The sequence below is a fragment of the Dromaius novaehollandiae genome, chromosome 8, assembly GCF_036370855.1.
Source record: "Dromaius novaehollandiae isolate bDroNov1 chromosome 8, bDroNov1.hap1, whole genome shotgun sequence".
Taxonomy (NCBI): Eukaryota; Metazoa; Chordata; class Aves; order Casuariiformes; family Dromaiidae; genus Dromaius; species Dromaius novaehollandiae.
Genome location: NC_088105.1, coordinates 9,584,482 through 9,604,921, shown reverse-complemented (window position 1 = coordinate 9,604,921; position 20,440 = coordinate 9,584,482). Strand labels below are relative to the sequence as shown.

General features: G+C 54.5%; 1 protein-coding gene across 4 annotated transcripts in view; it reads left to right on the top strand.

Moving 5' to 3' along the window:
* The window catches only part of ASTN1 (astrotactin 1), an 81,329-nt gene that overhangs the window by 35,979 nt on the left and 24,910 nt on the right, over positions 1 to 20,440 (top strand). For 3 of the 4 annotated variants that reach the window (XM_064515608.1, XM_026101029.2, XM_026101028.2), the window contains exons 9-16: positions 6,364 to 6,438; positions 9,016 to 9,153; positions 10,067 to 10,217; positions 12,147 to 12,313; positions 12,883 to 13,077; positions 13,367 to 13,494; positions 15,854 to 15,958; positions 16,261 to 16,449. In XM_064515608.1, coding sequence (XP_064371678.1) covers positions 6,364 to 6,438; positions 9,016 to 9,153; positions 10,067 to 10,217; positions 12,147 to 12,313; positions 12,883 to 13,077; positions 13,367 to 13,494; positions 15,854 to 15,958; positions 16,261 to 16,449 — 1,148 coding nt within the window. The remainder of the gene's footprint in view (positions 1 to 6,363; positions 6,439 to 9,015; positions 9,154 to 10,066; positions 10,218 to 12,146; positions 12,314 to 12,882; positions 13,078 to 13,366; positions 13,495 to 15,853; positions 15,959 to 16,260; positions 16,450 to 20,440) is intronic. The other variant, XM_064515607.1, reaches the window with a different exon arrangement.

Here is a 20,440-nt window from a genome sequence, read left to right as displayed (position 1 = left end):
AGGACTTCTGCCCCGCTTTGCCGCAGCAGAACTTACTTATCAGAGCTCGCGTGCCTTTTTAGCTTGCCTTACTGAACCTGATATTTATGTCTTTGGAGCAGAGGTGGCCTTCTGCGACGCCGGAGGGCACACCGTCTTCCGTCACGCTCATCAGCTCATTTTCAGCTCTAACCTGACAAAATTGCCTCCAGGCTCATAAAAAAGAGGTATCTTGAAATCAGCTGCTCTGTCCACCCCGTCCCAAGGCAAGATCGATCGTGTCTGAATCATTTCTGACAGATGTTTGTCTAGTGCGTTCCTAAGGCCTCCAATATTGGAGCTGTGCACTGTAATGATTCGTAACACAGGTCTTCGAAACTATCCAGGTGGTGAGTCAGTCCCCAGGGAAAGCCACATCGACCCAGCCCTTAGCAGAAGGGAGGTCAATAAGGCAGAATTTGGGGACTCGGCCTTAGGGGGTGGCTTGCCAAATCCCTCAACGTGCTGGGAAGTGATGTTTGGGTATCTAGGTATGACCTCTTCTGTTTTGATAGAGTGGTGGCTTTATCCGAAACGTCATTTCAACCCTTTGGATTGAGATACGTTTCTGACTGGTTTGTTTTTATTTACAGTGATTATGAGTTGACTCAGTGTCTATTTGCTCAGCAGCATCTAATTTTGGTCATAAAGGCAAGCTCATCTTTGAACTTTATTTGCAATGGCAGTGAGCTTTTATGTGTTGTGTGTATTTTGGGTACCACGCTGAGATCCACATCACTGTGATACATCTTTTACTTAACGCATCGAGTCCCTAAATCATCATCAATTTTTCAGAAATAGTCTTTTTGATCATGTTTAGCAGATACATTTGATTATCTACTTTTGTGTGCTGCTTTTCAGCTGTTTTAAACAAATCTGGCTTGTGCTGCTTGCTTTTTCACAGTCTGTCTTTATACTTTGATATGCATTTTTAATTAGGGAAAGAATGGAAAAGCAGCTGAAATTTCTCAGGTAGGAAGCCGTTTTCAGCAATCCAGCCTGGTCCTTGCTAATCAAATCTAATTCCCGCGGTTCCTTCGTGGTATGACTCTACCAAAAGCAAATCAGCTAATTCTGCCTTTAGTTAATAATCCATCTGTTACCTGTCCACGTTTGTACTTCTTCATCTCACCCCGCAGACTCGTGACGCGATTGCCCATGGCTTTTTGATTCCCAAGTGATGTTCTCGCCTGGGTGCACTTTTAAGGCACCCCGGGAGCAGAGGTTTAAGACGGTCTGCATTTCAAGGGTCTTTATGTTTGAGCCTCTTTCAGTACAAGTGCACTCCACCATTGCGAGCCTTTAGTTGAGTCCTTTCATTTGCCGTTGTTGCGCAGTGGAGCAGCCTCGCGGGAAAGGGGGGGGGGGACTTGGTGGTGGTCTCCAGTAGGCTGAGCTGCAGACCAGCTCTAATTTCTTCTTGCAGGGGATGAGAGGCAGACAGGGTGTACAACTAAACTCGTTTTTTCTGGGTCTGGGAGAGCAGTACCTCTGCTGAGCCCGTCAAGGGTAGGATTTGGGCCGTGCAGGTCGGCAGCGGGGCCTAGAGATGGGGCCAAGGGCACCCAAGGGAGGTGGGTGGCTACCAGCAGGGGCTGAGAAGTACGTGGGAAAGTGACCCTTGTGTCCATCCCAGAGGCTTGTGGCCTTTTTTTGCTGCCCTCCCAGGTCTCCCTGAGCATCTGGGCCGCTCTCGAGTGACCAGTTCCAGGACGTGGATTAGTGTAACAGCCCCTACCTGAACTGGTGTAACAGCCCACACCCGTGCCTGTCTCAGCTGCCCCCCTTGCCTGCTGTGCCGCTTCTCTCCTCTCCTGTTCTTCCATCTGCTTCTTCTGTGGGTCCCTTCTCCTGGCCATGCACACACCCTTCGCACGCACCCTTAGACGCCCCCAGCCCTGCGGAGGAGCTGGGGACGTGTGAATCCAGCCAAAGTTACAAGGACAGCACTTTCCCTGCTTTAGTTCTTTTCCCCCTCACTCCCTCTTTCTCTTCTCCTCCCCACCTTTTCTTTCTGTCTGTTTTTTATCTGCCTCTTTCCATCCCCTGCTGTGTGCCTGGGCTTTGCGAGATTGAAGGACGGCCAGATAAAAAGCTTCTTTTTCTTTCAGATCCTTTCACCAAACCACCCATCCGCCTCCTCCTCCCCGCCCCATTCTCCTCGCAGATTTACAGGCAAGCCAGGGAGAAAGTGTTGGCATTAGCATTTTTAATAAAGAGCTGGTTGGGAAGGATGGCGGGGGGGGTGGGGAGACGGGAAGTGAAAAGGCGCAGACAGCTGAAGCTCAAGTGAAGATGCTGCAAGGCAGAGCAAAGGCAGAAGAGGAGCAGAAATGGGGCCAGTGGTTGGTTCCCGTGGAGTAGCTGGGACGAGGCACTGCTGGGCGAGATCAGCCTGCAGCTCCAGACGCTGATGGTGCCTGCACCTTGCTGATGTCCCAGCTTCTCTCTTTCCTGCATAAATTCTCCCCAGATCAGACCACGTTACTCTTTGGTCTTCCTCCTTTCGTGGGGAGAGGACCATTGGGTGGAGAGGAGAACCATGTGTGCTGGAGGGACACTTATTGCCCGCTTGTTCTGCACCTGAAATCAACTGTGCCAACGAAGGGGCCGTGGATAGTGCATTGACCTCGCATTGGTCCAGCTGGTAGCCCTCCCTGTTGTCCACTTTTGGGAAGTTAGAACTGACTCCATGCTTGTCTCCTTCACACCGTTCATTTTAAGTATACACTTGAGGCTGGTACCTTGCTCATGCCAGTGGTGATTCAAATGGACGTGGCTCAGCTTGGCAGTTCTTGGGCCGCTGGCGGGATGGGAGCCCCAGAGAGCTCAAAGAAACGGATGACTTGTTTAGTCAACTATTTACAGAGCTTAATAACAGGCCTACTTCTTCTCCAGTGACGTTTTAGCCACACTCACATGCAGTGACTTCTTAATGCCGTCTCCAAACCCTCCTCTCCTGCAGACCCTCTGGTCTCCCTGCCAGATTCCTTCCAAGCTGTGACAGCTCGTGGTTATCTCACCATCCCTTGGACTCTGTGTTGTGATTCCTTGTCCCTTCTGGCTTTTCAGTCAGAGAAAGAACCTCACAGGAGGTCAGGAGTGGACAGGAGTGTGGTTCCTCAGCCCTCATTATGCAGGGAGTCAGTTTGGCCTCTGCCCCATTAGGCTGCAATTTGAGCATTGCCAGGATCGTGGAGAGGTAGATTAGAGAGTGTCATAAACAGCACCAAGTCCAGAGGGCCTAGCAGTTATTTTGGAAGTTTCCACTCAAGCCCAGAACTGGAGCAAAGCACAGATGACAATCCAGCCGCAAAAAGCAAAGAGGCCTGAAGATTATCCTGGGGAGGCACTGACAGAGCGTTGGTTGCAGGAACTTGCTCACTGAATTTGGTGAACTTGGTTGGTTCTCATCTGCTCTGCTGACTCCCCATTTTGTAGTTTCAGATGCCTGCCTGCATGCCAAGGCTTGCAAGGAGATGCAAGCTGTCATTTCTGGCCCATTTAATCCAATCTGATCAGACGCAGAGCTGCTTCTGATCAGTCTCTGTTTCTTTTGTGAGCTCTAAAAAGCGTGCAACCAAAATACCCACCAAGAGCAATAAAAACAGAACAGCAAGGCGCCTCTGGTGATCACAGTGTGGGGAAGGAGACAGTTGCAGAGGCATGTGCTTGCATGGACGGGAGAAGGAAGAGGGGATGAAGCAGAGTGGCAGACCCACAGGGGGCAAAAGGCAGCAGCCGCGAAGGTGAGACGTGCATGGGGAGAGAAAATCTCTCCCAGTCCTCTGAAGCAAAAGGCACAAGCAAGCAAGAAAATGTGCCCTTTCTTCTGTGTGGGCAGAGCAGTCAGCGTCGAGCTCTTGGAGAGCTTCAGAGATGAGGATGGGCAAATACCTCTCCTTGAGCTGGAGGTCTGCTGAGAATGTCCTGGGACTTCCTTGCAGGGGCTGGTGCTGGGCATCTTCCTTTTTTAATGCTCCACTTGGGTTTTAAGGTTAACTTCTGCCTTCCCTTTCCGGGGGCATTTCCCAGACTTGTCTCAGCGCCAAAGGGAGCGCGACACCGGCATCCCTCTCGGACTCAGTGGTGCCAGGCCATGCTCCCCTCCAGAGCCCCTTCGAAATCCCCTGCTGTGTAGTCACGCAGCTAAAGGCTGAGCAGCGCCTAGTGCAGCCTTTGTTTTAATGGGCCTTTTTGATGCTGAGTAAGTGCAAAGTGGGGCTGGCTGGGAAGATCACGCCGGCATCTCCCCAGGGTCTCTTCCTAGAGCACTTAATGCTGGAAGCCTGTTTGCAGGCTCAAAACCAGCATTGCACTAATTTTAGCACCAGTGGGAAACTGCAGCTCAGAGGGATGCAAGGTGGCCTGGGCACTGATTTACGGCTCCCAGGCAGGCCAGAGCCCACCAGCTGCGTGGCGCGGACATGTCAGCGTCCGCAGGCTGCCAAATCTGCCTGTTTGTGGCTGAGCAGAGAAGTCTGCCTTCCGACCGTGTCATTGCAGCGCCTTCCTCAGGGCTGACTTCTGGAAGAAGAGTGGCTCTGATAACAGTTTTTCTACCTGAGTCAATGAGGAACAATACTTTGCCTCTGCTTTTGTTCCCTGCCTGGCGTGCTCCTGAGAAGCAAGAATAAAGTCCATCGGCAGGAGGATTGAAAGGTGGAGACGTGAAGTATTCAAGGTGCTGGTGAGACGCAAGGAGCACACCACTTTTCTTCTAAAGCTGACCTCTTTCAAGGCAATCCGATCTGGGGGCTGAATGTAATCCTCCACTTCTAGCCGACTGGACAAAGAAGTGGCATTGTGTCCCAGCGAGGAAATTAGATGGGGCCCTGTAATCCTGCAATCAGGATTTTTTTTGTCCTTGCTAAAATAACTTCAGATTAGAAATTAAAGTGCTTGTGCAGGGGAGCTGTAATTGCCTCTCGAGAAAATCCCCAGGCTTGCGGGCGGCAGGGTATTTACCTTGCACCTTGCAGGGAAGCATGCTCTCACCTTTCTCACTTGGCGATGTGCTCTTAAAGGCAACGATATGATGGGATGGAAAATTTCTTTCTCTCCCCAGCTCTGAGCTTTCTTCTTGCAAGTGGGATTTGGAGCTTGAGAGTTCAGGATTGGAGGGGGCAAAGGGGTTCGCATTTGTGTTTTGTTTTACAATGTTCTCTGAATTCTCTCCAACTACTCGGTATCTTTTTGAGAAGGTATTCTGCAAATGAAGCCGTGCTGCAGCTGGAGGCCTGCAGGTTGCAGAGTATCATGTCCCTGAGTACCGATGTCCCTGTGAATTCAGGTCTCAGCTGCGCAGAGGTAGCTAGGTTGCATTTCTGGTTTGCAGTTTGTTTTCTGTGCACAGTGCATGGTAACAGATACCCTCAGGTGTGTTTTGGCGTGCATTGCGCTGTAGGTGCATGAGACGCTAAATTGCATTGATACGTAGCTCTGTGCTATGTAGGGCAGAGCGGGTGGAGAAGATGGGACCCATCAGCTCTCCAACCTCCTACTTTGCTCCAAACTCCCAGCTTATCTTTTAGACCAGTTTGCAAAGTGATATGTCTTTGTAAGCCGAAACTCCTGGAGCCGTTGGTGCTTAGGCTGTCAGACCCGGGAGAGAGGCCCTCGCTCCTTTAGCATCCTAGCTGGTGGATGTATGGATGTCACCGCGCAGCCCTGAACGCTGGCGCCGTGCTCCACTCCCTGGCCACAAGGGAAAGGCATGGTCCTATCACCTGGGCTTTACAGCTCTGCCACTGCCAGGTATTGCAACTCATGGGGCAAAATGCAAAGTCTTTGAATATGTAAATAAACAAACATTTATTTTGTACTGACCTCCAGGTGAAAATTCCCCATTTTTGAGGCTAAAGGAAATAAATGCTTTGGTTATTTTTGGATTAGCACCCTCCCCCCCAAAAACAGTGAGAGGTAAGGGAAATCAGCCTGGTGGTGAAACAGTGTCCCCGAACCTGAAAGGCTTCCTTTTAAAAGCGTTGCAAAGAAACGTTTCAGTTGCTTTTTGGTTTTCTTTTTGCGCTTTGATGGGTGTGACGCAAATCCCTAAAACAGGAGCCAGGTGGGTGGTACCGGCGCGTACAGAAGTGTGTGTGGCTTGCAGATCCGGGGCGCAAACGGTGGCAAGAGCAGTCTGGAGTATGTTGTACCACCGCTTGTGTTTCAGGGAAACGTGTCTGTGTGCGTTGAGCGCAACGTGGGTCTCGCGGCTCTCTGCTTGCACCGGCACTGCCTGCCCGAGCTCAGGGCTCGGGGCCCGGCCCGGGAAACGTTTTGGGCGGTGAGCAGCAGCGCAAGCGTGACAGCAGTATGACTGTCTTGGGTTTCTGCTTGCAGGCCCTGGCCGTACACCATATTCCAGCGTGGGTTCGACTTGGTGCTGGGAGAGCAGCCGTCGGATAAGATCTTTCGGTAAGCGTCGCTGCCGTTCGTCCCTCCTGGCATCGCCACTGCAGCCCCCTTCCCTGTCCCGCTCTCCCTAGCAGTAGCTTGATGCGTTTTGCTTTGGCTTCCCCTCTGCGCTCCAGGTTTTCACCTCGAGTCTCCCCCCTTCCCATTTCTCTAGCCATGGGCTCAGTTTCCCCTCCATTTGCAAACTGTGTCCCATGGAGATTGCCCTTTCCAAAGGGCATATTTCAATCTCGATTTCCCAAGGGCCAGACCTTGAACGTCCTACTTAGGCTAGCTGTGTTTTAGGTGGAGATCTCCTAGAAGCCAGGCTGGATAAGCACCAAGCCCACCTCGGCACTGGGCCTGAAGGAGGCCAGCACAAGGGCGTCAGCCCTGTCTGAATGCCATGGGCCGCCCAGAAGGCATCTTTTCTCTTTGCACCGCGAGCACTTCTGCTCCTAATCCACATGCACTGACAGCATGGCGGTGAGAGGGAGGACGCAGATCCTAAGCACGTGGGGAAATGGGGCCTTTCAAGTGGGTGAAGGGCCCAGGCAGAGGCAGCAAGCACTTGGGCTTGGCTCCAGGGCTCTGCAAGCAGCACATCCTCCAGTTTCCCAGACGTGGTGGTTTCTAAGGACACACCAGCTGACGGGCTGCCTTCGGACCATGGAGCGGCCTCCGTGACATTGTGCGTCCCCCCTCCACAGAGGTGTTGGAGACGTCTGCACGGGGGCTTGCTTCCAGCATGGTGGCAATGGGGAGATGCAAGATGCACGGAAGGGGGGGCGCACGTCCCGGCGTCCCACCATACGTGGGCCTCTGGGGTGGCATAATCTGTCTCCTTCCCTTTCCTGTGCCGCTGGTGATGGCTGTAGTTTTGCACGTCTCCTCCCTGGTTTTTATGCTGTGGAGGCGTCGACCTCGGTCCTGCTGTCGCATTCCCTTGAGCCTGGCCTCGTCCACGGGATGGAGCTGGCAAGCAGATGACTTGGCTGGCAGTGAAGATCCTTGAGGTTCCACAGACAGCCAGAAAACGTGGCCTAAAAAGAAATGCTGAGTGAACTGGGGATCTCTGACTAGATGAATGTTTGCAAAGGGCTCCCACAGTTGATAGGAGAAGCTTCCTTGGCTTAGAGAGATTTAAACAAGGAAAAGAGCTGTAGTGACTGGTCTGTATTGCTGCAGGTTAGAAACACATCTCTCAGGTGTGGCTTAGGTTGAGTCAGCAGGATTTGGGGACATGGAAATGGTGCACAGTGATCTCCTGAAACCCCTTGGTGCCCTCTTTTCCACATCTATAGCCTTCAAGGCACCTTTCCGCTCTCTCACCCATGTGAGATGGCTTTCACCCCGCCATGATCCCCTCGGCAGCCTCCCCGTAAGCCAGTGGGTTGCAGCTAAAGGTGATGCGTCTGTGGGCAACCCGGTCGGGGCTGCCTTCGTGGGGTTTGGAAGGAGAATCAGGCATTGCCCAGTCCCCTGGTTTTGGGGTGAGGAGAGATGTAACCTCCAGGGAGGCTTTGGAGAAGCCCTGGCCCTGCAGCCAGCGCAGGGAGAGCGCAGGGGGCTGTTTCTCCCTAGCCGGGGGCTCTGGGAGGACCCGGGTGGCTGCACGTGGCCGTGCTGTGCCACCTCCTGGAGAAACACAAGCACGGCCGAAAGACTCCGACCGAAAGCCGGATCCACAGCCGCCAAGGCGTCTTTCATGGGGTGGTGTATTCCCAGGGGCTGGGTCCTCCGCTCCCTTCTTGATGAGAGCTAGTTTTGGGCTCTAAAGTAGGAAGATATCTACTGGAAGGGGAAATGCCTTGGTTTTTTTACTGATGTTTTTGCGAGTCATTCAAAAACCTTTGGAAGAGCCCTGTCCCTTTGTGCTGCTGTGGCTGTGTGGTTCGCAGAGGTGTCCATGCACGGTATCCACACCTCGCCCTGCTGTTGCTCCTGACACAGTGAGGCATCTGCCTCTGCTGTCTCTTCTGCCAGCTCTGCAGCACGCATGGAAGGTCTGGACACCTTCAAAAGGAGGAATAAATACATGAATTATCCCTCATTGTTCCTCCCTCCTCCTCCTCCTCCCCATGCTCCCTGTCAGCGTGTGCTTGGCTGATGGATGGCAGCTTCCCATGCCTGCCGCGTGTGAGCAGGGCCAGATCCTCCCGCACGCCTGGACCGCTGTCGTGGCTGCTGGGCTTTCGATATGGGGGCGGCAGTGGAAATGTCCCGTCCATCCAGCTATCTCCCTGAGGCGGCTGCCAAACTCTTTTCTCCGTTAAAGACACAAAAGACAGAAATACCAAGAGATATCCACATATGAGGGTAAAATTCCTCAGCAAGGAGCCAGCTTCCTCAGCTGGAGTCAGCCTATTCGGTTTGCAGGACGGCACTGTTCAGGCTTGCATTGAGACCACATACACTCTGTTCTGATGTAAACCCAAAGTATGTGATAAGCCACCTAAGGACGGGTGCAAGTGCAGTATTTTGGGTGAGCTATGAGATGTGTGGAATGGGGAAACTAGAAGACACCCAGGTGTGGTTAGCTGCCCTGCCTTGCTTGGCGTTCCCTTTCATCGCAGGCCTTTTCACTCTGCTTGGCAGGTTCACCTACACCCTGGGGGAAGGCATGTGGCTGCCGCTGAGCAAGAGCTTCGTCATCCCACCGGCCGAGCTGGCTATCAACCCCTCCGCCAAGTGTAAGACTGACATGACGGTGATGGAGGATGCAGTGGAGGTCAGGTAGGTGCAGTCTCAGGACAGAGTAGGTTGGTGATGAGGGCACTCCACAGAGACCATGCAAGATCCTCAGGGAGGATTCGATGTTGGGGAACTCATAGCCTTGGCATGGCTCCATGACGTTGCTGCTGTGTGGCTGAGCCCTTTGGAAACCAGGGTGACCATATCTGGTGTGCTCCACCAAGCGCTTCTCACAGCCGTGGGACAAACCCAAAACTTTTCATGCCTTAGTCCAAGGTGCTCCAGCAACGCAGTGAGAAAGCTGAAGAGGAGTAGCGTAGAATCCTTTCCTCACCCCAAACCTGACAATGGGTTTAATCCCGATGTAGGAGCGTAGCCTGATATTGAGAGGTATTCCAGCAAATATGCCAGCGCTACCTCCCCAGGTGTGTGCCTGGGGCGAGAGGGCCAACCCAGAGCACATGGGAATTGGTAACAGTTGACTCATCCTATAGCCTTCACAGGCAGAGATGAGTACGTCCACCAAAATCTGCCCCTCCACGGGCTCTGCTCCCCGGCGCCTTCAAAAGCCGAGACTTCCGAGATACCTCCCCTCATCTCAGTAGATACAGCGTCACTCTGAAAGCTTGACTAGTGTACGGTTCATAGCTTACTGTCAGTTTGAGGAAAAGCAGGGCCGTGGAAAACGCACGTGATGGCAGCGGTTGTGGGTGCAATGCCTCCCCATGGCGAGGAGCTGGGCGGTGGCGTGCCAGGTCTCACTCCAGCTCGTCAGGTTGGCACCAGGAGGAGAAGGGCTGCCCATCTGGTGTCACTGGAGGTGCAAACCTGCCTGTGAAGGCATGTGTGAATGTGTCATGCTGGGTGGGTGTGCTCTCATTAGCACTTTCTAATTTCGGTTAAACACAACCGTTCCCACAGCCAAAGCGCTGAGTGTGACTTCTCCTTGTTGCAGGGAAGAGCTGATGACCTCCTCTTCATTTGATAGCCTGGAGGTCCTCCTCGATTCCTTTGGCCCCGTTCGCGACTGCTCCAGGGACAACGGGGGCTGCAGCAAGAACTTCCGTTGCATCTCGGACCGCAAGCTGGACTCAACAGGCTGTGTGGTGCGTACCCCCACCCGGGGACCCCCAGAATCCTTGCCCGCCTTCTTCCTGAAGGCTGTGAGAGTTGCCAGAGATTTCCAGAGCATGAAACCAAGGAGGATCAAGTCAGCCCAGCGCTTAACGTGATGAGAAGTGGAAATCTCGTTTTAGGGGACAAATATGAGATGTTTGTTCCCTGTTTAATCCTATCGGTGTTGTACAGGAGATGGCTTCAGCTCCTGCTTCCTGACAGACCACCGCCTTGGAGGGGGCAAGCGGGAGGGAAGGACTCCTGGTGCCGGGAGAGATGCTGGCTGAGGGAGCTGGGATGTAGACCCCAGAGAGGAAAGCAAATGCACAGGAAAAGGAGAGGGAGAACAGGGAAGGAAGAGACAAAGGTGGCAGCAGATGCAGGGGAAGGAGAACGTGCACTGGTGGTCATCTGTGCTGCCGTGGGATCTGGCTGAGACACAGGGCATTGCTCTCCAGGGCCAAAGAATGGTGCTGGGAAGGTTTGGTGGTTGTGGGTCCCCTTCCTCCACGGAGGCTGGTGTTTTTGAGGGCTGGAAGGGCAGCCTGGGAGACATGGTGGATGTTGTATGGCTTGGCCTGTGAACCTGCATCTCCACGTGAACCTGCCATGTCAGTGGCAAGGGGACGATGCAACCCTGCTTCCTTCCTCTTTTCCCATTGCCTTAGGCATAATGTTTTGAGGCTGTTTTTGTACCGGAGGAGATGTTTTCTGCTTGGGCTGCTGCAGCATCTCCTGCATTCCTGCCCTTGCTGCACACACGCACACTCCTGCCAAGGGGAGCAAAAGCAGCCCATCTGCTTCAGCAGCTCTCCGGGAAGTCCCTCATCATTCATGCACTTCCCTGTCAGCACCACAGCTGTTTGGCTGCATGGGGAAAGTGTTTGCTCCCAGACAGATGTGCTGGCGGAGCTGGGGGGAGCCAATTGGGCTCCCCCAGATGGCTGCTGCCAGCAGCGGTTTTCATTCACCATATCGACAACATGGATGTGAACATGGCTGTATCCCTGCTGCTGCGCGCTGCCATAGGCTGTGGTTGTTGCTGGAGAACACCTGCACTGGGGTGCAGGGGGTGCAGGGGCTTTGGGGTCACCCCGTGGTGTCTCCCTGCCTGCAGGAACATTGGCCCTGCTCTGTCGCACTGCACCTCGTGCACCTATTTCCACCCCGGTCTTTGCAGAAAGCAATGCCCCGTACTGCGGAGCCCTGAAATCAGCACTGCGTGGTGCAGGCTGCTTCTTGGGGTTGGAAAGTAGCCCTTTTGCCCAGATGTTAGGGCACCTCTCCCCATATTCCCAGACCTGCACGTAGCTGAGCAGCTGGGTGCCAAGGAGGACTCTGGGTCCAGGAGGTGAGCAGCGGTGGACAGGGAAGGAGAGAGGAGCACAGGGCCGAGTGTGGTTGAGGCTGCTCTGCCTGCTGCCAGCTCATTGCATGCCAGGCAGGGTGAAGGGGCAGCGAACTCGAGGCTTGCTCTGGGGGCTCCTACCTGTGGGACCGTACTCCTAACAGCCGCCAAGGCTTTGGTGCAGGAGGAAGGTTTTCAGACAAGGCGGCCATGTGCCGCCGTCCCCACGCTGGCCCGTTCCCCTCCGTCTCAGCCGGTGGCTCCCGGGCTGTGCCAGCACACACGCCGCTGGCATCCCTGCAGCGTTCCCCCACGCTCCCGCAGTGCCAGGCCAAACGCAGAGTGACTAACTGAGTCTCTGCATGCAAACCGACTCCATGCAGTGTGCAGATGGGAGGCTCAGATGGGTTTCTTACTGTAAGGGTAACGCCGCCTTCCTGAAACACAGCCCTCTGAGGGCAGTGCAAATTCCTGACTATCTGCTAACCATGAAGCGTACTTTATATCTTGTCCCCACCGTGGCCCCCTTTCTCCACAGCCTGGGCTCACCTCTTGCTCTCTGCTCTGCTAGTGCCCGACGGGACTGAGCCCCATGAAAGATGGCACGGGTTGTTACGACCGTCACATCGGGGTGGACTGCTCGGACGGCTTCAACGGGGGCTGCGAGCAGCTGTGCCTCCAGCAGATGGTCCCGCTGCCCGACGACCCTCTCCTCTACAACATCCTCATGTTCTGCGGGTGAGCGTCCCCGGGGTCCGGCCGCTGCAGCACGCAGGGGCTCTGGAGGAGCACAGGGCGCTCCTTCCTCTCCAGGCAGATACCTGTAGGCAGGAGACCTCCCTCCGCAGCCCATTTGTATTCCTCGCTCGAGGAGGGCAAACAGGTGCAAGTTTATGGGCTTACGCAACCAACTGTGAAATAAGATCATTACTTACGCTCGGGATTTGCTGCACTGTAACCTCTTCCCAAGCAAAATTCAAAGCAGGCTGGCTCCAGCTCTGCCACGTGCCAGACCCATCTGGGGATGACATGTGGGAGCAAAGTGAGCGGGGCGGGCAGCAGACCGGCCTCCTGAGCGCTACCGCAGAGCCCAGGCTCCTGAACTGGTGACAGCCCAGCTGAGCAAGGGCGAGGAGGAGGCAAGGTCCTGCTGGTGAGGCGTTGTACCTGAGCTCGTAGGACTCGGTGGCTCTTGCAGCCGGTGTTAGGGAGGGTCTACTCCATTCCCGGGGTCCCCGGTGGGGTGGCTCAACATCCCTGTTCCTGGGGGCTGCAGCCTGGCAGCAGGACTCTCACTGTGTTCCCAGGTGCATCGAGGACTACAAGCTGGGCATGGATGGGCGGTCGTGCCAGCTCATCTCAGAGTCATGCCCCGAGGGAGGAGACTGTGGGGAGACCCGGGAGCTGCCCATGAACCAGACTCTCTTTGGGGAGATCTTCTACGGCTACAATAACCACTCCAAGGAGGTGGCAGCAGGACAGGTGCTCAAAGGGACATTCAGGTGAGCAGGGATGTCGGGAGATGACCCCTGGCAGGATTAGCCTTCACCGTCCTATCTGGAGTCTTGAGAGATTGCCTGGACCTTTGAGCTTGGCAGGACATCAGGGGGCTGGTGGGCAATTCTGCTTCTGAAGCCTTCCATGGAGAGCAGGTGCCCTTGTAAAGGGGATGTCCAAGGTCAGGCTTGGGGCTGCACTGGGTTTCTGGAGGGTGTTACCAGTCAGATCAGAAGATCCCAGGAGGGTTGTCTTTCCTCCAACGCTGCCTTTCTCTCTGCAATGAATTTCCAGGCAGAACAATTTCGCTCGGGGCTTGGAGCAGCAGCTGCCGGACGGGCTGGTGGTGGCCACGGTGCCGCTGGAGAACCAGTGCCAAGAAGAGCTCTCGGACCCCACGCCCGACCCCGAGTTCCTCACCGGTGAGTGAGCCCAGCGGCATTTGGGGCCCTCTCACCCTGGCCCTGCCGCCAGCACGCCTGGCTTCAGCCTTCATCCCTCGTGGAGCATGCCTTCCCAAGCAGTCCGAAAGAGTCAGGCCAGGCTCCTGTCTGATTTATCTAACCTGGCTTTAGCCTCCCTCGCTCACCTGTAGTGACATCTGTAAGCGGTAGGCAATATATTTCCCACAACGTTGTTTTTGGCCAACTGCAAATGGAGGGAGTCTGTAACGTTGCCTGGATGGGGCTGTCTTTTGCCAGATTGTCCATTTGCGGGAAAGCGGAGGAGAGACTGAGTGAGGAAGAGCTATAAATTAATTGTGTGTCATAAAAGCTCAAGTATCCAATGGATATTTATAAAAAGGCTTTTGTTTATTCAAGGCATTTTTTTTCCAAATGCCTTTCATTTGATTTCCAAATCAGAAACTCTTCCCCAGTGTAACAAAGCATTCAAAACCTGTCACAACCAAACCAAAGTTTTTCCATCTATCCCAACAGAGCATTGCAGGCCATGAGAAATGAGGCTCATGGATTCCTAGACAACCTTAAATGATTTACCTTTTTCCCACCGAGTTGCCAGCACCCCCAGATAGCCTTTATTTCCTTGGTGCTTGTTTCTGAGACTTGCCTGTTGCTTGCAATGGCTGAGGATAGCGGGCAGCTATCTGGTGTTTAAATAACCGATATGGATGTGTAGGTATTTTGTAAGGTTTCCACAGGGTGGTCTTGTCCCAGACCTTGTGCATTTGCCCGGTGCGTTCCTGCTTTGGGGGGGGGTGATGCCCCTTCCCTCCTGCCTCCTGGAATGAGCCTCCCTTGGACCCATCTCTCCCTGATTTGGCCCTTCACACCGACCGGTGCCGGCGATGCCGAATCCGGAGGATGAGCCCATCTCGAGGAGTCTGTGCTTTTCATCCCCACTGCCGTTGCCATGGTTGCACAGATGTAATGAAGGCGGTGCTGCCACGGCCTCAGCATCGCAGAGGGGTTGGTGGGACTGGAGCTTCGCCGGCAATTATGTCGACGAGGCAGAAGCCGGCAAATTACTCTATTCATTTCCCCCTGCTCTGCCGGCTCTTTGTGGCTGATTAAGAGGAAAAAAAAGAGAGAAGAAGTAAAATCTCTGCTTGTCAGTAAGCAGAGCTGGATATTGCTCTGAATACATGAGAGGCAGACCTGCTGAGTAAGGAAGGGCTGCTTTTGCATAAACACTTTGCAGGGAAGTGCAGCACTTCAAAGCTGTTGGGAGCAGCCGGCCCTGACGGAAGCGGCACTGCAAGGCACGGCACCTTATCCCCCACCTTCGTTCCTCATTATGGAGGAGATGCGCTTTATTATCTTCCCGAACCCCTGGGGCTGATTCGGAGGTGCAGGACTAAGTGGCCACCCAGGGGCCTTTCCAGCCCTCTTCTCCATGAATTTCTGTCTGTGGCATTGCACAATTAAATGGCCAGAGAATGGGGTATCTTTGCTTGGAGAAGGTGCAGGTTGCCCTGGTTAATACTAGTGTGCATGCTGGAGCTGGCACATCCGCTAGCTTTCCCCTTCTCCCAGCTTCTGGCCTTACTCTGCCTCTCTGCTTCTATCCCACCGGCCACTGTGGCCACCCCAGTGTCTGCCCTGCGTAACACGGGGGTCCCAACCCACATCCAGGCCCTCTCCAAAGGCTTTTTGGCCTTGTCCAGCCCCTGCCTGAGTTTGCACGAGCATTTGGAGGCCCGTGATTTCCCTGGCATGTGCTTGTGCCCCTCGGCACCAGCCACAGGCTCCTCCTCAGCCGTGTCCAGGCATGTGGGACACGGCTGTCCCCACAGCACTGCCACCAGCAGCACACGTGGACCGGCCCAGCCGGCCGTGCGCTGATGAACGGCTCATTAAAAAGCGCCATGCTCATTAGCAAAATAATTAACACACCTGGGCACGTCTTGGGACCAGTGTCTGGGAAGGAAGCAGGAGGCAATGGAGGAAGGCAGCTTGTTAGCTTCACAAGCAGAGCCGGGGACTGCGAGAAGAAACGAGCCTGGGCGCTTTCCTTTAAAGCTGTGATTTTAATTGCCAGGGAGCAGCTGACCGTCAGCCCTTCTCTGAATACGTCACCACCTTCCCCCATGGGTACACACACGCGCACACATGCTTGTTCCCACCCCGCTGCCTGATTACTTTGCCCAAGGCTCGGTGGAGCTGGGCAGCTTTGCTTGGAGGCTGCAGGAGATGCGGCGGGTGCTGGTGAAATGCTCCTGTGTAGACTGGAGGTAGCTGTGGGGCCAGAGCGCGGAGGGGACTCGGCAGTCCTGGCCTGAGTGCCGGCAGTACTGAAGCCGCGGTGTCGTGTCTCCGGCAGGGATGGTGAACTTCAGCGAGGTGTCCGGATACCCCCTCCTGCAGCACTGGAAGGTGCAGTCCGTCATGTACCACGTCCGGCTCAACCAGCTGACCATCTCCCAGGGTAAGGGTGCAAGGCTGTGGCTGCTGGGCGAGGGAGCGGGGTGGTTATACCCTTGTGGCAGCTTGGATGAATCGAGGCATTGCACTGCTGAAATGCTGTGTTGGGTCCTTGGGAAAGGAAAAGCAGCGTTGTTATGGCTGTTCCCCAGTGCTGAGCGGAGGTAAAAGGAAATACAGCCCTATTTTGGCAGACAGCGGGCTCAGAGGTTGGTTCCCTGTTGCAGGTGAGGGATATATGGGGTGGCAAGGGCTCGGGCTGGAGCTTCCCTGGGATTTGAGCATCTCCACCTGTCTCCTCCACAGCTTTCAGCAACGCGCTCCACTCCCTGGACGGAGCCACCTCCCGCGGAGATTTTGTGGCTCTGCTGGACCAGTTTGGCAACCACTACATCCAGGAGGCCATGTACGGCTTTGAGGAGTCCTGCTCCATCTGGTATCCCAATAGGCAGGTCCAGCGGCAGCTCTGGCTGGAGTACGAGGACATCAGCAAAGGTAGGAGCCCATCTCCAGGAAGGCTCCCCCAGCGTGCACAGGTCCCCTCCTGTGCACCCACCTCCTCCCCGGCTCATAGCCCTGGGGCTGCACGAAGCCGAAGGTGGGTTTGCGCTGGGCTGTGCTGCCCTCGGCGTAACAGGGAAAGTGCCCAGCCCAGCGTAAGGGCTGCTTCTCCTTTCATTCTTATTTATACTCTGCTCTCACGCCCTTTGAAGTGGTCGAAGGACTCCCATGGACTGCAGTAGGCATTAGTCCAGGCCACAAATACCCCCATCCCCAGGGAGATGAAAGACGAATGCATTAATCCCGCCAAGCCGTCCTGTCTGATTCTGGACTTAACTGTTATTTGTCTTTAATCCTATTCCTTCCTTTCTTTTGTCTCTTCCATATCTGTGCTATTCCATTTGTGTCCTGGGGCCAGATTTCTTTTTTCCTTCTTTTTTCCCCTGTAATGTGTTTTCTTCTCCCAGGTTGTCAGGGCTTTGCTTTTAATGTCTCGAAACCAGTTATGAACTGGTCACTGGGCAGAACAGCTCAAGGAAGCAGGGAGTTGGGAAGAAGCCAGGTGCTTGCTTTGTTCTGCCTGTTAAAAGCCAGCCAGGGCAGCTGGCAGATCCTGGGTGCTGAGCTGAGACTGACTTTGATGTCGAGGAGTGGGCAGGCGAAATGTGCTTTAGAAATAATACACATCAGTGAAAACTTGGAAATCCCAGGCATCAAGCGACCAGGCATCAGACCCCGGCGGACTGCGCTTATGGGGTTTTGCAGACTGGCGACAGCTCGTTGGCCTACGAGCGGTTTGGACGAAGCTTTCCGAAGGCAGAGGGAGCCGAATGCCCGGTTGCCCTTGGACGTCGCTGGCGCCTTCCTCTTGTTTGGGCCTTTGGAAAGCAGCTGGAGATGTTTCATTGCCTTCCCCCTCCCCAGCACCCAGGACCGAGGACGTGGGCTCTCAGCAGGCGCTTTTCGAGAGGTTGCTTTGCTCGGGACGGCGCCACACTGCCCGCAGCCGTCTCCCAAGGCCGGACGCTGGTTAGCGTGGAGCGGAGCTGTCGCTTTGCAGGGCCGGAGGTGGCTTTGGCTTGTTGCGTCCTGCCTGGGGTATTTGCGGCTGCGTGCAGCTGGGGAGCTGCCATTTGCAGCTCAAAGGCACCGTGACCCGATAGATCATTTTCGTTGTGAAGCTCCGTAATGCTCAGTAGTGGCACCAGATTATCGCGCTGGTCGTGCTGCGCCGCAGCCGCAAAGGCATTTGTTTTCTCTCCGGGGCTGTCATGTGGGAAGTGCTCCTTTCCGAGTCTCTGTTGGATCCTGTGGATTCAGCCCTCGTGGAGCCTGGCCCTCTTCCCGAGCCCACCTGCAAGAGTACAAACCCGCCGCTGTTCTGCTGTGGGCTGTCTCCAGATGTACCATCTTTTGATTGTATTTACTTTTTTTCTCCTGCAATTTCCTCCTCTTTGATTTTCCTGCTTGGAGACTTTTCAGGTCTGGCAGTCTCTTTCCACCCACAATATCACATTTCGGTTTCACTCTGGCACCTGCCACTTTCCCTCCTTTGCTTTTTTGTTTGCAAAAGTCAGGAGTTGGTTATCGATTGAGAAATTGCAAGAGACAAATCATTCTCGGGCTCCTCTGCTTTCCCCCTGTGCCTGCTAAGCTGCAATTCACAGCTAGCCCAAAGTGAGCCATTTCCAGCCCTATGGGGTAGCAAAGCAATGCTCTTGTGCCCTGTTTTTTGTTTAACAGCCTTGTTTTCTTTGCAGGAGTCTCGGAGATAGGCTAGTGCTGGCCTGTTTCGCTACAAAACCTTGAAACAGGAGGTTCTCCTGCAAGGCGCAAGATAGAGAAAGATCATTTCATTAGCTCAGGCACCAGGTCTTCTTGTCCCGGCAATAACCCTCCACTGCACGCAGTGTGGCACGGGCTGATGCTCCTAAAATGCGGTCCCCAGGTGGGATTGGAGAGCAGATGCTGCTAGGAGTCTCCAGAGTGTTTTCCTCAGAGTGCGGAGAGCAAGGAGCCCCAGAGCGCGCCTGGCTCTGCCTGCTCCTGTTCGCAGCCTGCTGCCAGCTCCGAGCCACGGACTGGGGAGAAAACTAAGGAGACATTGGAAACATCAGTAGATGTTCTCCTCTGTGGTTCGCCTCCGCATCCTTCATCTTCCCTCCAACCCCACCGGCCTGCCTAGTCCTTGTCTCCGTTTGTCCCACCGGGCCGGACGCCGCTCTCTCTTTCCTTGGCGTAAAGACAGGGACGTTTCCTCTCCTTTGGCAGGGCTCTCTGGTTGAAAGCGCCGTTCTGCACATCAAGGCTCGCAGCAGCAGGGCGGTCGCTAGCTAGGGGCACAGAAACAACAGGCAAATCCTACCTTTTCATCTGCCACGACATGCCTGTTTTCCCCCCGTGCGGCGTGCCAAAGCGTTTCCTGCTGCGTGAGCATCGGAGACGCTCCCGCCAAGCAACATCAATGCTCTTCTCTTTTAAATGGCAAGGATCTGTCAGCTCCTCTGTTCAAAGTGAGATGCAAGGCAACGTGCCAGCCAGGGGCTTAGCCAGCCCCCCAGCTCGCCCGCTCCTTTTGCCAAGGACTTTCCTTCCCCCAACACCCTCTTTCGCCCTCTGCCACTTGGCACTGACCCAGCAAAACAAGAGGGAAAACGGTGTTTGCTGGACGGCAGCCTAAATTCCTGGATGCCTAAACTCCGTCTTTGCTCCCTAGCCAGTCCTGGGCTTAACTTCTCTTCTCCAGATGCTCTTGGATGTGCTGCCCATGTTCCCACCGCCCTGGAGAAGGATCCTCCCTTCTCTTGGAGCTCCCTGCTTCGCAGTCGAGTGCAGGGCAGGCAGTCCGCCCACAGCCGCCCACGTGTCACTTTGGGGCTTAACATCAGGGAAGTCTCTACTGACTAGTGGCAGAAAGGACAAGTAGTAAACGGCTCACAGCCTCAGGTTGCGGTGTGGAAGGTCTTTGCGACACCATGGACCTGCCTCAAACCCACAAGAGAAGCACTTCTTACTTCTCAGCGTTCCCACGTGTCAGATGTTATCCTCTTTGCCTATCATTCAAAAATACGCAGGTCTTGAACGCTACTGAAGGGCCAAGCCCTGCTAGCCTGCCCACGCCACCTGCGCGGTGCCGTACCGCAGGGACTACAGTGGCACACAGCATCACCACCGTTGCTTAGAGCTCAGAAAAGCATAGACCGTGACAATCCTTTACTGCTGTAGATCTTTTGCCAAGAGTGCTCGGGGCCTTTGAGGGCAGGCAGGCAGCAGAGTGTGTGACGGGGCTGTGGCAGCTCCAGCAGTGGTCTCGCTTCTAGAGAATGTCCCTGCTAGCACAAGGCGTCTCGCAAAGGCTCCCTGTGACAAGACTTCCCATGGCATTTTCTATTGCAATGGCCATTTCCACAAGGGCCTGCCTCGCCTCCCCTGAGGTTGTATGTATTTAAGATAGATGCTGAATGTTTTTTCAAGAGTTGCTATTTTACTCCATCCGCAACCACCTGGGTGGAAGTGCCATGCTCAGCCTACAACGAGGGTTGCTGTGGATGCATATACATGCCCGAAGAGGAGATCCCAGTGCGGGCCAGCAGTGTTTGGCCCCACTCCTCCTTGACGTGAACCCACCTGGCCCATCTCAGCTCCTCTTGTAGTGAGGACTGCTCATTAGAAAGATGGTTTTGCAGGGCTTTCAAAACGATCCCAAACTTCCTTTGCTATAGCTGGGGGTCATGTTTTTTTGAACACTTAGATTCTTGCTAACCAGAGCATATGTTCTCATATGTTCTCCTGTTATCTTTTAATTGGTTTCTCTTCTAAAATTAATACTGACTGTTCGTGCTGGCGGCGGAGGCTGCCACTGCTGAACCAGTAAAGTGTCTGCCAGCTTCACAGCTCTGCATGAAGACAGAGCCCTGTAAGTGTGTTTGTGCACCCAGCCTGCCTGGCTGCTCCCTGGCCCCCTCCATCCCACCCCATCTTTTTG